This window comes from Tasmannia lanceolata, unplaced genomic scaffold (genome assembly GCF_043159265.1).
Source record: "Tasmannia lanceolata isolate RefF3 unplaced genomic scaffold, GAP_Taslan_0.1 ptg000018l, whole genome shotgun sequence".
Taxonomy (NCBI): Eukaryota; Viridiplantae; Streptophyta; class Magnoliopsida; order Canellales; family Winteraceae; genus Tasmannia; species Tasmannia lanceolata.
In genome coordinates, this window is record NW_027518695.1 from 17,898,205 (window position 1) to 17,914,717 (window position 16,513).

The 16,513-nt window shown below is 37.2% G+C and overlaps 1 protein-coding gene and 1 non-coding gene across 3 annotated transcripts; one reads left to right on the forward strand and one right to left on the reverse strand.

Annotated features, from left to right (window-relative positions):
- Positions 1 to 1,976: 1,976 nt before the first annotated feature.
- On the reverse strand, positions 1,977 to 2,050 carry TRNAN-GUU (transfer RNA asparagine (anticodon GUU)). The gene has a single exon. It is a non-coding gene; the product is annotated as a tRNA-Asn (tRNA).
- Positions 2,051 to 3,763: 1,713 nt separating this feature from the next.
- On the forward strand, positions 3,764 to 15,437 carry RIK (RS2-interacting KH protein). Of its 2 annotated transcripts, XM_077358288.1 has the most exons (12): positions 3,764 to 3,910; positions 5,837 to 6,077; positions 8,218 to 8,316; positions 8,431 to 8,465; positions 8,560 to 8,635; positions 9,936 to 10,067; positions 10,160 to 10,246; positions 10,625 to 10,718; positions 10,813 to 10,930; positions 12,276 to 12,792; positions 14,565 to 14,877; positions 14,989 to 15,437. In XM_077358288.1, the coding sequence occupies exons 1-12, from the start codon at positions 3,846 to 3,848 to the stop codon at positions 15,114 to 15,116; spliced, it is 1,905 nt and encodes a 634-aa protein (XP_077214403.1). In that variant the 5' UTR covers positions 3,764 to 3,845; the 3' UTR covers positions 15,117 to 15,437. The 2 variants fall into 2 exon arrangements, with proteins under 2 accessions (XP_077214403.1, XP_077214404.1); XM_077358289.1 differs by lacking the exons at positions 14,565 to 14,877; positions 14,989 to 15,437 and adding an exon at positions 14,009 to 14,516.
- The last annotated feature ends 1,076 nt before the right edge of the window (positions 15,438 to 16,513 follow it).

A 16,513-nucleotide genomic window follows, 5' to 3' on the forward strand; every position in this document is an offset into this window, starting at 1 on the left:
ACTGAAAGCTATTGACTATGTGTTATCTTTGGCTCAGGAAAAAGCCCTCAACATAATCTGGTTGAATCTGACTCCCTCAATGCAGTCAATATTATCAACTCTCAAGCCCCCTACCCATGGAAGGCCCTCACCTTGTTGGACTGAATCTGCCTTCGTCTGGCTGCCTTTGTTGACTGGAAAGTCACTCATGTTTGGAGAGAAGCAAACTCAGCTGCTGATTTCCTTTCAAAAGAGGACTGCCCTTGCTAGGGTGATGACATCCCTCCGTTGTCCATTCCAATATCTCTCAAAGATATTATTGCAACTGATTCCGCTGGAGTCCCCTACACAAGGACATAGCTTTGTATCTCTTATGTTTTTTCTTGTCTCTTTTGTTCTTTATGTTTGCTGGGAGCATGTTCCCCGCCTGTTGGCCTTTGAGCCCCCTTAGATTGTAATTCTCTTTCTCATTAATTTTAGCTGGTAGGGATCCGCCTAACCCCAACTTACTTACCAAAAAAAAAAAAAAAAGGTTGTTAGGTGAGTTGGGGCAATTATCAAAACAAGGTAGTGCCAATATCACTAGCTTATTTGAAAAGGGAAATGATATCTGCGCTCCAATGGTTTGATACTGACGCTCAATTTTCTAGTCTTTAAATACACAGTTCTCACAAAAGGCAAGAAACTTGAGCGTCAATCTCAGAGTTTAAAATTATGTCATTTATAAAAAAAGATAAGGCTACTGATATTTGCACTACCATATTTTGATATCGACACAAACACACCTTGTCTTTTCCTACTTAATTGGCTGTGAGAGTTTGGGGAATTGTAACAGCTTTCTGATTATGTAAATGTGCCCACAGTGGGGCCCCGAGCCCAATAAGTGTCTTTTAGGAAGAGGCCTAAAAGTGACTTTCTTGAAAGCATTTTGCTTAACGGGACTGATATCCACACTACCATAGTTTAATAATAGAACTAAGTAGAGAAGTGCCATTATCAAAATATAGGAGTGCGGATATCAATCACTTTCTCATTCTGGTTTCAAAAGCCCTAGGTCTAAGCAAACAGAGAGATTTGCAGAAACCAAAACCAAAAAAAAAAAAAAAAACTCAATCAATCAACATGTCTGATAAGACAAGATGCCTCCAACAACATCCAAACAGGTATTTGTCAAGAAAAAGAGGATAAGGTCACATCCTTAGTGCTATTAGTAACCAACTGTTTGATGTCATGTTTAGGCCTTGTTTGTTTTAGATTCTGAGAATCGATTGTAAGTCCAACGGGTTAAAATCAAACGTAAATTTGAGTCCAATTATCAGTTTTGGACTCTCAATTGATTCTCAAAATTACAAAACAAATAGCCCTTGCCACCTGGTTAAAACATATAAGACTAGGATTAATTGAATTTGAGTCCAATTATCAGTTTTGGACTCACAATCGGTTCTCAAATTACAAACCACAAAAGAGAAATGCAAGAAAAATGCTTCCATTATCCGATTGGTCGATGAGTGATTTGTAAATGATTAAGTGAATTAAATCCTATTATTGGTGTCTAATACATGCGCTAGGGGTATCAAAATAGAAGAAAAAATTTCAAACAATAGCCACAACTAAAAAAGGCTACTGATATTTGGCACTACCATGTTTTGATAATTGCACCAACTCAGCTTGTCTTTTATTATTTAAACAACTGTCTAAGTTTATTACACTCCCCACTTCCCAAAAAGCTCTCATGAGCCAATTAAAACAGAAAAGACAGGCTGAGTTGGTGCAATTATTAAAACATGGTAGTGCCAATATCAGTAGCCTTCAAATAATGAAAAACAAAAGGGGCGGAAACATCATTTTCTAGTACAAATAAACCATTGATACACTGGACAGGGATGTGTTCCTGGTGATCAAAAGGGGCGGATATAATAAACCTATCTGTTGTGGGGCGGGCCCATCAAATCAAAAGTAGGCCCAAGGAGAAGCAAAAAATAAAAGAAAAAGATTTTCGCTAGAAGGAGGGCTTGAACCTCCGACCTTGTGGTTAACAGCCACACGCTCTAGCCAACTGAGCTATTCCAGCTATTTTACTTATTGGCGGAAAAAGATTAATGTTGATCCATTTCTTGTGACCCCAACTTGATTTTTGTATGATTCTAGCCCCTTGATCCATCAAGTTTCTCTTATATTTCTACCAATAAGAGACATTGAGAAAGATCTCTAACACATAGCACATTCTTTCATTAGCTATCCTAGAAGGCGTATCGGGCAACTATGTAATTGGGGCTCACTTGGCTTTGAATGCATAGCCTGTGGCGATCCCATGTTAATATTTGTTTTTCAGAATACCACCCTAACAAGGGTTATCTCTCTTTGAATTCCTTCAATTAGGAAGTAAAGGAAAACGTCTACCTCGCTCTAGTTGGCTAGATTATTGATGGGTTGAGTAAAAGGTAAGAAAGTCATGGAGGCTTAGGCCTCACTGCTTGAGAGAGAAAAGGCCACAGGGTCCTTACCCTTTCATATTCTAGGATACTTTGTTAGGGGTCTGTTAGAGGAGAAGGCTAGGGTTGGTCTCAACCCCACCCGATCCTTGCATGAGTTTCACCCCCAGTCGCAATGGCAAGATAAATAAAAACCCCAAAGTGAATGCGTTATGATTTATTAAGGTGTTGTCATTTTGATTAACCGAGGGATAGTTTTAGGGGAATGATATCACCCACCCCCTCAAAACGGATAAAATCCCTCTAACGTTATTCGTTAAGTCTTAAAGGCAAAGAAAAACGTTCAAGGGAGTGAATTTATCCTCAGGCAGTGAATCATTCTCACAGAAACTATTTAAAGGGAGGGATTTTTATCCGTTTAGGAGGGGGTGGGGATATCATTTCCTAGTTTTAATAATTTGGTTTTTGCCATGGTTACAATACTAAAAAAGTGTGAAACAAAGTGAGTTATTCCATTATCAAAACATGGTAATATGGATCATGGTTTTAAATTTCCCCTAATTTTTTTAGAAACGAACGAAATATTTCTCTTTCCATTCCCACCGAAACAAAGTCTCAATGAATTCCTTTCATGTCATTATTTTCAATCAAAACTCGAACAAAATTTCCTTAATTCGACCGAAATGGTCCGAACGACAACAAAATAAAAAAGATGTTATGATTTGCATTTCATTAATGTAGAGTGATATTTGGTAGGCAACATCATTGAACTGCACATCAAAGTAACCATATCTTATGCATGGAATGTTAGATCAGCTAGGGATTAATAATACTTTGTAACTTTATGTGTTATTGACATAGAGTTGGGGCCCTTGGAGAAGAGACGGGTCATTGTACATTCTTATACTTCATTTCATTACATTACATTGTACTTTTTTTTATTGATTTTACTGTTCTAGATACGCGCGACACCGCATGTCACAAGATGTTTGCCGTGATCTAGTCATTATGATTTATGGATGACTTTCTTGCTTATATGATGGTTTCTAAGTACGCATTTGTGCATGTTTCCCAAAATTCTATCGTAAAATTTCATCATTCGCATATATTTAGTGATTTTACAAGATTTCTCTCTAAATTTAAAACCTTGGTGCATATTTCAGTCCCCTTCTAAAAGTTTACTATGGTCTTGGTTGAGTAATTCAGCTAAGGAGGTTTTTGTGATTTTCTCAAACTGTCAACCTTATACTCTAATATCATTTAATGACCAAAATACCCCTACACACAAAGGGGGTGTAGGGGTGTTCTTATAAAAAAGGAGTAGTGGCAGTTTTACATCTTTTACAATCCAATCTCTTATCTCTATGTACACCTAACAAAGGTACTGCAAACTCTCTCTTCTTTTTTTTAACCCTCTGTCGCCCCCCTCAAATCATGACAGACGAGAGCTCCCCCAAAATTTCAGAAGAATCCATGGCGACTGCAACAGCGAGGCAAAGGTAATTCTCCCCAAACCCTAATTTTCATCTTTTCGTTTTTTCCCACTTTCTATTCCTTTCGTTCGATTCACCTATTTCGATTTGCCCTAAAGCTCCTCGTGAGGTCTAGGGTTTCTATATTTGGTCTCAGTTTCAGTAAAATTCTTCTTATTTTTGGTTTTGAAGCCTCTAGTATTACCGATCTGATGATGATGATTTTCATGTTTGATTCATTTTGGATTGGGGAATTTTGGTTTCTGTCGTAATTAGAAAGAGAAGTAACTGATTTTTAGGGTTTTATGTTTCTAGGGCTTGCCAAATTGTTCTTCTTTGTTATAATAGATTTTAGATCTAGGGTTAGAATCCTTGGATTTTGGTGTTATCGACTGTTATGTTGTTGCAGAAACTGAATTAGGGTTTTCAATTAGGCCCTGTTTGGATTGCAAGAAAAACATTTCTGATGGAATATTTTTTTTCTGATTTTTTTTTCTTTCCACAATTTAGAGGGAAATAATATGATTATGGTTAATTTAGAGGAATATCATCATATTTATGTAGAGATTCAATGTTATGAATTTATGTTACCTTTTATTTGCAAACATGTTTCTAATCCCTGATCTGTTCCAATAATGAATTGAAAAATATTCCTTTAAAACAGTCTAGGTCTTAACTCTCTTTCTGATACTTCAATAATCATTGAGTCAATTAATCTTTCAAATTATCCGTAAGTAATAGATTTGACATGGATATATTTTAATTACCCTCTTGCAAACTCTATAATTTTCACTAGTATATATGCATGGTTTTAAATTTCGACCGAAATTTCAGGTTTCGGTTGAGAATGAAACCGAAATCGGTAATACTTGAAACCGTCATTTATTTTGGCCGAAATTTCACTTGAAACCGTAATTTATTTTGGTCGAAATTTCAAAATTTCGGTCTTATCCCGAAATTTCTTATGAAATTTAAGGGATTTCACCCAAAAATCTCGATTTTTTATAATTATTTAATATTTTCCTGAAATTTCAGTTGAAATTTTGTACGAGTAAAAATAGCGTCTTTTTTATTTCGCTGGCTGAAATTTCAGTTTCGAAGAGGACCGAAACGCATTTTGAAACCGAAATTTGAAACCATGTATATATATGTAGAGAAAATCTCGTGGAATCATGTGTGGTTGCTTCCTATTGTTTTAGCTCAGAGGAGCTATGCAGTATTATTGCTCGAGTCCTGTTCCTCATGCATGTAAATTTACTTTTATTTATTTTGAATGCGAAATGTTCAAATCTACAAAAAAGTGAAGTGATATTTGGTTCACATTCTTATTGGTCTGCAGTGTTGAGTGTGCCTATGGTGTACTTTTTTCTGAATGATAGTGTGCCATGGTGTACTATGAGACCCAAATAATGATTCCAACGTGGACAAAGACATGAGAATGTAGATGTAGATGGTACTCAGCATTTTCTAAATCTAGGACGCTGATATGGAGATGACTAACACACTCCATGAGATAAGAGTATAAGACCCAATAAAACTATAAATAAAGTATTACAAAATTTAAGTAGATTTAGTTAGAAGATTAATTTAAATTTACATTGGTTTTATATTTATGGGAGTCACATGGTACTTTGGGCCTATGCAAGCATCCAGGTATCATAGATGGTGCATTCATCTTAGATATTTTAATGTGATTCACTTATATAGAAGAAATCTGTGATGCTTTGGTTCAGATATGGTATTGCGTATAATTATGGTTGTATTGATCTTACTGCATCGTATTCGTAGCTGCATGGATTTTGGCATGTTTCAGTATCCTATAATATTTATCTTTTTGTGAAACTCATAATCCTGACACCGTTTTGACTGAATAGCAATCAAGTCATTCATACTTATTATGAGATTTAAGTCATGTTTAGCACTTTGGAGGACTAAAACAACACTTGTCAACAGGAAAAAGAGGAAATGGGACCAGCCCGCCGAATCCTTGATATCAGCTGGATTGGCAGTTCCTGGAATTCTCCCATTAGGAAGCATAGGAAATCTTGTTGGAATTACACTTCCCGGTGTGGTCCCAATGTCTGGCGGTCTTCTGACAAATGCAATTCCTGCTGCTGGTGCATCTGTCCCTCATATATTTCAAGTGTCCACCGTCCCGCAGAATGCCGCAGCAATTGTCCAAAAGTTAAATCAAGTGAGCTATCTGTGAGAATTTTTATGTAGTGTTTGTTTCTGCACAATATTCATCCCGCCTTTTCCATTAAAAAAAAAATCATCCCGCTCTTTAGCCATTGGCGCTGGTGGATGACTGAAAGCCTATAGAAATCTGTCTGCTGGCATCCCTGTAGAATGATATGATAATTTTAAAGCTATATATGGGGATATTGTATGAAGCAATTCTTATGTACATGTTAACACGTGGATGTCCAATCATTAGTTCAAACTGTACAGTGATACCCACCATCTTGGATAGTTATGGTCTGGAAACCCTTCTGACATGGTGATCGTAACCATCCAATTGGACCACCTTTGCTTGTAGAATTTGGACATCTTGTTTTGATTTCTAGATATGCATTTGCATCTATTGATCAGACTATTAAGATTGTCCAATCTGATTGTTTTTTGGGCCATCACCCATCAATGTGGGCCTAGCACGTGGGCAGTCCAGATCGATGATAAAACTGTCCATGCTTATTGGTGGGGTGGACATCTCACCTTGCTGTCGTGGGGCATACGTTATCAGACAATTCCTTTCAATAGTATCAAGAAACTGTAATGACGTTAAGGCTTTCTCTTTCCTCATAGTTTCACCGATATATCTGAGGCTACATATGTTTGCAATGGACTGCCTTTCTTTTGCATATCTCAAATGATGTAACTGTCTCATTATAAATTGCTCAAGGTTTCATGTCTATTTACTGGATGCCCATATCCCATGTTACCTGGACACATCTTATTTTCATATTTTTGCTGTGCAGATACTTGGGGACACCTGGACACTCCTCAGAATGACATAACACACTACACATGTGAATTGTCTGGATGACGCACTAAATTGTGTCATGTGTCGACTCCATTCATGAAATGATTGTTCTCAGTTTAGATTTTTTAACATACAATGCTTGGAATTGAATTAATATTTTCAAAATTTCGCTGCTTTATTATTTCCTATTAGACTTTATATTACTCGCTAGTTTATCTATTACTCTATGGAAGTGTCCATGTGTGTTGAAGTAATCATGTGATGATATTTAAGTATACCTAGAAACTTCTCAAAATGACTCAACACTCTAGACATTTGTGTGTGTGAACTGTCTTGATGACATACTAAATAACATCATGCGTGAACACCATAAATGAAATTATTATCTGTCGCTTTAATTTTTTTTTAATCGACAGTGATCTTATTATTTGCTATTAGACTGTCTATTTTTTGAATGATTATTAGACCGTTTATTACTCGTTAGTTTATCCATTATTCTATGGAAGTGTCCATGTATCTTGAATTTTAGAGTGAGCAATGCCAGTCACTTGAGGACACTTAGACACTAGGCACCCGTGTCCTGTGTCTAAGAATGCGTATTTCATAAGAAGCATTGTTTTTTTTTTCTTCTCAAAAATCATTTGGGAAAGTAGTGTGAAGCATATTCCCTCAAAACATTGGGTCCCACCACTGGTCGGCATCATCAACTTAATTTTGATGATAGTTCTAAAGGCAACCCAGGACGTGTAGGTATTGGAGGTATCTTTAGAAACTACTTGGTTGGAGTTCTCAAATGATTTTCGTGGCCATGTGGAACAACAGATGCAAATGAAGCGGAAGCTGCAGATATTTAAGGAATTTTCTCCAGGTGGGTTTATGATATAAGGCGATTCTTGTAATGCCATCTCTTGGGCTAAAGGATAGCCCACTTCATTCTTGAAATCTTGGATCTTTATGCGGCAATCAAACCCCTTTTAAATCATCAATTATGATCGGCTAACGAAGAAGTGGACCCGTATTGGCTAAGGCATCTTTTGTGATTCCCTAAAGATCCGCAGTTGCTCCCCTATAGATTATTTTTTTTACTTTCCCCTTTTGTATCTCCCATTGTGTTTCTGCTTCTGATTTGAAGGGACATCTCATCCTTATTGTATATTTTTGTTTTGAATGCAAATTATCATTTCTCACAAAAATAAAATAAAATCAAAAGCATCTGCGCTTTATATAAATTGAGTTTAATATTGTTGCAATGTTACTGTTTTTTTTATTTCCCATTGCTGCAATGCCGATTTGTTACACATTTGAGCATGGTTTTACTTTACTTTTGTTTGAACGAAGGTTTTTGTTTCAGCCAAAAATTCAAGATGAACTAATAGCACGAGAAATTGTCATAAATGATGCCGAACCCACCACCCGTTACAAGCTTACAAAACGTCAAACACAGGAAGAGGTGAATCAGAGTATCTGATTTTTCTTTCGCTTGCATGATCAAATGGTTAAATGTTTCTAATCTTTTTAAAGTCAGAATTGCTCTGAATTGAAGGATAATTTTATTATCTTGCAGATTCAGAAATGCTCTGGTGCTGTGGTCATAACTAGGTATGTTGTGAAGGGTAGGATCTTTATAGTAGGAGATTATTTAGTGGTTTCTTATTCTTATTTTGAATATTGCATAATCAAATTGATCTTGCAGGGGAAAGTACCGCCCTCCAAACGGTTTGCCTGACAGTGAGAAGCCACTATATCTTCACATTTCTGCTGGTGCTCATGTAAGTGACGGTTTGTTCTAGGCCAGTTTTAACCCAGCCTGTATCGAGCACTTCAGTTGATCTGTTGGGTACCTGCGAATTCTACAATTACCCATTTCGTGAAATTGAATGCATAAATACCTGAAAATTTCCTATAAGCTTATCGTCTGTCTCATCTGTCATTCTGAATGTCTTCTTAGCTTCTTGGAATTGAGACCACATAGTGTCCTATTTCATGTTCAGAAAAAGACAAATGTCATGTATTTGTCAGGATGAAATCGATTTGTGTAATGTTGAGTTTGGCATGGCGTTAACTTTATCAGGCCTTCATTCTGTTTACATATTATAAAAGACACCTGGACAGAACTAAAGATCTAAAATCCCCTCAATTGTTAGGAAGCCTTCAAGGGAATTTTCTCTCTCCAGCCAAGTGTATGGCGCTAAGAAAATTTCCTCTGCCCCCAAACAGCCCTGAAAAGTATGAAGAGTGTGCTTTTAAGACTTGAAAAATATCCAATGCTCATGTTATTAAGAGTCCCTTATTCCCAACGGCCCTGGGTATAATCTCTTCCATGCAACTTACAAATTAATTTTGGTTGAAATTATGATAATTATTTATAAAAGGAAAGTTACCTCTCTTGACTGATCTCTTCCACACGACTCACAGATTAATTTTGATGGGAATTTTGATCCTCTTATTTATCAAAGGAAGTCGCTCAGAGGATCCATGATTACAATAATGCCAATTATAAACAAAGTCGATTGAAGAAGACTAAGGCATTTTATTACCCAATGGATTTAATAAACTTGTAGGATAGATAGTCTTCTGGGTATGAGATTAATACGGAGACATAAAGTGCTACAAAATAACAGAGGACTTGTACACTATTACTGGATACTTTTGTTGCAAATTGCTAATGTGGCTGAGTGTGGGACACCTACTTTATTTCCAAATCTTTAACATGCATGAGTATAATACCTCATCGGCCCACCCCATTGTTATGCATTCTGATGAGTTATTTCATGTAATAACCACGGAGCAAAATCGTTTCTGTATTCCATCACTCCTGGCATGATCAGAGTAGTCCCTGTTAGATGTTTTGCTTTTGTGAGTGTTTTAGTTGGTATATTTCACTAAGTTCTGGCCAGAAGAGGGAGCAGCGGAAATTTCTCTTTTAGTCATTCGTTTTGTTTTCCATTATTTGATGGGAGATTTCATTTTATTGGGGTTGTTCCAAATTTGGTATCCAATTGCAAGTAGATAGAAGTAACACACCACAAGACATTTCATTTAATATGGAAATATGTGTGAAATGTGCAGTTGAAGGACACAGCAGATCGAATCAAAGCAGTTGATCGTGCAGCTGCCATGGTCGAGGAAATACTCAAACAAGGCCAGAATTCACAGCCTGCGTCTACCACTTTCATTTCAGCCATTAGCACTGGTGCACAGGTAGATACACTGCATTACAAACTTTAGAAGCTATTTCATTTAGAGGTTGAATGTGTCTGAACATGGCAAATGCGTTAATGATGATGACACAGATTACTCAACCCCTGAGCACATCCTTGTTTTTGGGCTTTGATGCTGACGCATCATTAAACATCGCTGCCCGTATCCGTGGACCAAATGTACGCACTTTGCCTTTATGGTTTCCTATTTCTTTTCATAAAATTTGTATACTTCATTCAAGGAGAATTTTACCAGTTCATGATTCAAACTTATCGTATCACATGTGTTGTGGTTATTACATATTGCCCTTTTATTTTTTAAAAAGAAATCTGTACTTTTCTGTTCTTGTTTCTAGTTTCATTCACTTGGATGCCTTCAATTCCAAATTTTTTTATTTTGCTCATCCGATTGATTTTAGTTAATGGCCTTTTGTGAATAAAATTTATTGCATGTGGTGAAGATAAGAGATTCTAATGTTTTGAAGCATTCTCTGACATCTCCATACAATTGGGAGAGAATGTTTTGGTGGTGGTGGTGGTTGGGATTTGTGCATGCAGGACCAGTATATAAATCACATTATGAATGAAACAGGAGCAACTGTCATACTGAGAGGACGGGGTTCCGGAAATCTTGGAAGTCCACATGGTGAAGGTACACTATGATCTTGACAAAAAATAAAAAACTCTTTATTAAAATTTGGTTTCTCCTTATCTCAGCTGATTACTTACTCTCATCCATCTTCCAGATGTACAACAACCTCTGCATTTATATTTGTCAAGTAATAATTCAAAGAGTCTTGAAGATGCAAAGCTGCTGGCAGAAAATCTTTTGGACACAATAAGTATAGAGTGCGGTGCTTCGAGGTGAACAGCTGTAAAAAGTATTTTTGGTTGTAGGGATTTCATTAGTTTGCTCATGCCTGATATAGGGTTCACAGGGTAGCTTACTGTGTGGTAGAACAGTGAAGGCTGATAGGACTGAGATCAGGTCTCAGGTCAAGGCCGTTTATTTTGGGGGCAAAGTACCCGTTTTGCACACGTCTCGTATTCCAATATTTCACGATTATTTGAGACACTTTTAGATCTCATTGTACTTATCTTTGCCTTTATATAAATACATTAGTGAGGGGGAGTTTTCCCTAAGTCACTATTTTCTCTTTTTCTCTCACGCAACATGGTATCAGAGCCCTAGGGTTTCCGATCCCTAGGGACAATCGAAAGCCTCCATCTTCACCATCTCCTTCAACCTCCACCCAAAGCCAAATCCATCAAATTCATCTCCATCTTACCCTACCCGTATGCCCCAACCCCGTACGCACTCCCCCCCCCCACCCACCCACCGCATCCCCCGCCCTGCGTACGCACTCCCCTCCTACCCGAACTCCCCCTACCCGTGCCCCCGCTTTACCCACCCCGTACGCAATCCCCTCGTACTCGTACTCATGCAACAAACACAGACACACATATACAAGATATTTTGTCAATAGCATCGTGATATTTATCACTTTTATTATCAGTTTCCAAAATAGCTCTATCTTATAAAAATGTCAAATTTTAAAATTATCATGCAAGTTCTTGAGAACAACATTGTCACTTAGAGTGCAATCTCAGGCCTATGACCATGAATCATCTCTATATAGGTGGTTTTAAATTTCCCGAAACAACTGAAATGTTTTCGTTTCCATCCCCACCGAAACGAAATCTCAATGAATTCACTTATAAATCACGGAAACATATGGAAACATATGCAAATGATGAAATTTTAAGACGAAACTTTGGAAAGTGCTAGAATAAGCACAAATACATACTTAGACACCATCAAATAAGTAGAAAGCTACCCATAATGCCTTAACACATTTAACACCTAGTGGCATGCGTTGTCGCACATGTCTGTCCAGAAAAGTCAATAAAAAGTATAATGTAACGAAGTATAAGAAAGTACAATGACTAGTCTCCCCTCCAAGGGCCCCAACTCTATGTTAATACCAGAGAGTTACGAGGTATTATTGGCCCCATGCCGATCTGACATCCCATGGATAAGATACAGTTACTTTGATGTGCAATTCAATGATGTTGCCTACCAAATGTCATTCTCTACATTAATGAAATGAAACGAAATGCATATCAGTCTATACCAGTCTCCTAAATTTTATAGCTCTGTTCTACAATCTGCTAGCAAATAATAGTGGTAAAATCTTCTCTGCTACAGGGTCTCATCATGCAAGGACTACAATGCTGTTCCTCCTCCGCAGAAACTGTTAACTGGAGTTCTAAACTCCACAATGGAACAAAAAATAAATGCCGGTCCAATTCCTAGTTTGACATGTTCAGCTGTTGGTTCCACATCTTTGGCAACTGCTGTGCCACCAGTTGCCTCGGCGGTCACCAATATGAGTACTCAAGGGGCATTGTCACAACCTGGGGTTATGTTCAATTATGGACAGCCGCATATAAGCCCAATTTGCTATCCCCAGCCTTCAGCACCCAGGGGAACAAGCTATAGTGGATATGGTGGAATATATCCCCAAGTCACGCCGTTGCAGCAAGTTGCTCTAGCACTGAGACATGCACCTGCTCCGAATTCTGTACTTGCTACCAATTCAGTTGTCAGTACATTGCCAAAAATGAATTCAAGCCCCAATATTGAAGCCAATAAACGGCCCCCACAGAAGCGGAAGTTTCAGGAGTTACCCGTTTCTTCAAACGGACCTCCAAAATTTAACCAGGTACCTTATGGATAGTTCATGTTCTGGATGAATATATATGCCTGTTCATACCTCTGTTCGCAAGAGTGGGCAACCTATTTTAGTACTTAGTTTCTTAACTATTTGGTGCCAAGGAATGATTGCTTTGTTGTACTGTTGTCATCATGCATTTTACACTATGTCACAAATATCTCTGATATTTTTAAAATTAAAAAAAAAAACGCGTTTTTATCGCAACATTTTGATAAAACAACAAAATCCCAAAATAATCCCGAGTTTTTTAAAATATAGCTATATTTTAATTTTTATCATAAAATATCGAGATATTATCCTGTTATTTTTATTTTATATTTTGTCTTGAATTATATATATATTTAAATAATTTTATTTTTGTCATTTTTCCATATATAAATCCGAAAAAATAAAAATAATTAATATATCCTGAGATTTTCCCTTGCCGAGAAATTCCCGAGAAAGATATTTGTGACAGATTTTACAAAGAGGAGCTTTGTGCTGATCCTCAGATCATTATAAAGTTAATTTGTCATTCTCATTGTTGCAACTGATGGGGCCTATGTTGCATGGTGTGTCCCATATCATGTCCCATCCTATGTGCAAATAGGAAGGGTTCTTTGGCAGTTTTCTGCTGATCCAAGGATCACTAGCCCTTTTCGCTTTTGTAAATATTGAACTATAATCCTTTTTCATTAATGCTAGTCCGGTGATGTTATCAATTGCCAGATTGTAATTCATGTGGCTCCATTGAGTAGTAATCGCACACCCCATTTTGCTTATTGTTGAGAAGAGATTAACCATTTCTAGCTTGCAGTTGGGCTTTCTAGCATGTGTTTTTATTCATCTACCTTTAATGAAGATATCGTTTGTGTGCCTATAGAACTGGTGGTACTCATAAAGCTAAAAGTTCTCAATTTTTTCGCAAATCCTTTGAAACAACCTCGAGCTAAGTCAGGATTGATAAAAGTCAGTACATAGAGTTATTTATCTTGTAATTTTTACTCACAGTAATGTGAGTCAGTACAAGACATTTGATCATGCATATTATGTTTGGTCCTTGTTTCTGTAGTGGTCCTCAGTTTTTTGCCTGATTTTTTCAACTGTAGCTTGAAATATCTAATCATTGAGCACTGATCACTGCAGGCTTTCAGTTATATGTTTTATGTTTATGTTCTTGAAATTCGATGGTCGTTGTGCTGATTTTTTCTACTTACGATTCCAGGTATTTTCTCTGACCTTCTATGAAGCTGACAGGCTGGTAATCAACCTGTCTATTGGACCCTTGGTTTGTATTTTTCACAGGGTTTCAAATCTGGAGTTGCTACGAGATGAGGATGCTAGCCGATTAAAAGCTTTGACCAGAGGCCAAGTCAAGATTGTGTTTCCTTTGCTTTGATTATGCTGTTATGCAACAGCTGAAAAGAAAAGAGAGAGAAAAAAACTTTACTGTTTATTTTTTATTTTATTTTTGTTGCAAAGTACAAACCCTTCCATTCTTTTTATTCCAAACCCTGGAAAATAGTTTCCGCTCTCAGTATCCAACAATCGCTGCTTCTCTGTTTCCCCTTGAATTTTAGACATCCATTCCCCAACCACACCGTTTCATTCTTTGTTTGTCTCCATCCTAGGAGCTCTATATCCTTGATTTCTGAATCAACTAACCTTGTTCATATAGATTACTGACTGATTATTTAGGACTTGATCTTGTGAGATTTATTTATTTTTCCTTCTATATTATGTTATTTAGTGATGCAAAAACTGGATTTGATTTTTTTCAGAACTTACAAAAAGGATCAGAATTTCTTAAGCCAGGTGTGCCTTCGGAGCATTCAAGCACGGCAAATGTTTCAACTATGCCACCTCCAAAGAAGTTGGTCCAGCCAGGGTCCAATGGAATTACATCTCATCCTCCAAGGGACATGCCCCCACCACCACCAAAGTTCACGGCACCACCACCACCACCACCAACACCAAAGTTCACAGAGCCACCACCAAAATTTACAACATCGACACCATCGCATCCAAAATCAAACAGCGAAAACAATATACCAAAGAAACCAACAGCTGACCCTATCTATGGTGGTATTCCAAGTAAGGAAAATAATCCATCATTGAGTAAACTCTCTTTTGATTGCTTAGGAAATAGAAAGTCCATTTCACATACTTTTAACAAATTCACAATGCATAATCTACTTGTTCCAGGTAATCCGATCAAGTTAGTGGAGTATGGGGAGGAGGATGAGGACTCTGAATCCGAGGGGGAAACTGATGAAACCCCCCAAAGGAATTCGATTCAAATGGGGGTTGCAAAGCCATTCTGGGCTTTATGATTCTCTACAATTTCCAAATATTGTGTCGACTACAAGAGAATCCCCCTGGCCCACGGAACTTTGCAGTGCACCGAAGGCTTTAGCTTGGTATGGCACTCACCAGCAGAGCTAGATGGTGGACGAACGTCGACTACTTGGTATAAGCTATTAGGGATGGATTGACAAATGCCAGATATTCGAGATTGCCCGGTGTGGAGCTGTGTGCTTCTACAGTTAGGGGTCATCTGATGGAAAGTAATGAGCCTGTAAATTCTGGTTTGGGTCTTAATTTGAGGGTGTTCTGTATGTAAAATTAGGGTTGTTCCTCTATTCAGGCCTTTGTAGTGTTTTTGAAAGAAAAACCAAGAATGTAATTTATATGCATCAAATGTGGGTCATGTTCAATGATAATCTGAAATGCCTTGCCAGCTTACCAAAATCAAGAAAGTCCTTAGGTTGATCTCTCAAATCATTTTGCCATTCATTCTCTTATCTTCTCAAAATGATATATTTTTCCTTGTTTGGAATACTGGAAATCCAGATTTGAGTTTTAGAAGGACCTGAGGTTAAGATTGAAGATTTCTTTGGATTTTTCAAAAAGACCAGTCAATGACTGCTTTCTTAATTCATATCTATGTAAGCTTTTGTGCTTTATTTATAAAAAAATGCCCAGTTTCAAATTAGGGTTTTTTATCCTTGATTACTTGTAGCCATGGCTGAGCTCCATGCCCAGTGCTATGACTGAAGTGGGTTTCATCATTGAAGCTATAGTCATAGCCAGAACAGCGAAAAGGAAAAGTGTTTTAAGTTTGTTTGGAAAATTTTCTAGTGCTTTCACTGCAATGGAGCTTCACTCACTCCAACAATGAATTTTTAGGTTTTTCACTTCAATTTCACCCACTCTTAATTTCACCCTGGGTTCGTTTAGATGTATGTAAAATTGAAGTAAAAAGAAGGAAGATAGATTCCTATTTCTTTTACTTTCCTATTTTTTCTCTTGATCTGAGAGGAAAGTCCAACAAGGGCATACATTTTGGAAATTAACAGCCCCAACCAAACAATACTGTGAAAAGGAAAGTATGTCCTTTTATTATCCCTATTTTTGGTGTAACCAAAGGAATTACCTTAGATTTCCACTTATTTACTTTCTTTTTATATTGATTTGGGGAAAGACAAAAAGTAAAAAAACAAAGGGTTTGCATTTGGAAAAATTTCAGCAGACAAGAGTAAATGCCACATGAATAGTAAATGACAGCCAATTACACGAGTAAGAAAAGTAAAATATGTCCCATCTCTAGTAATTACACATTATAGAAATCTCTATAAATTGGAGGGTCAGGATCATCCGATGGAGATGATCTACTGGGTATACCTGTTTATGCCCAACAAATGAACGGTTAGTGTTGAAATTCCATTGC

Bases quoted from the DNA above. Each gene is read 5' to 3' on its own strand.
- RIK (XM_077358288.1), top strand. From the start codon at position 3,846: ATGACAGACGAGAGCTCCCCCAAAATTTCAGAAGAATCCATGGCGACT. The intron at 6,078-8,217 runs GTGAGCTATCTG...TTTTTGTTTCAG, and splicing joins TTGTCCAAAAGTTAAATCAA to CCAAAAATTCAAGATGAACT. The intron at 8,317-8,430 runs GTGAATCAGAGT...ATTATCTTGCAG, and splicing joins AACGTCAAACACAGGAAGAG to ATTCAGAAATGCTCTGGTGC.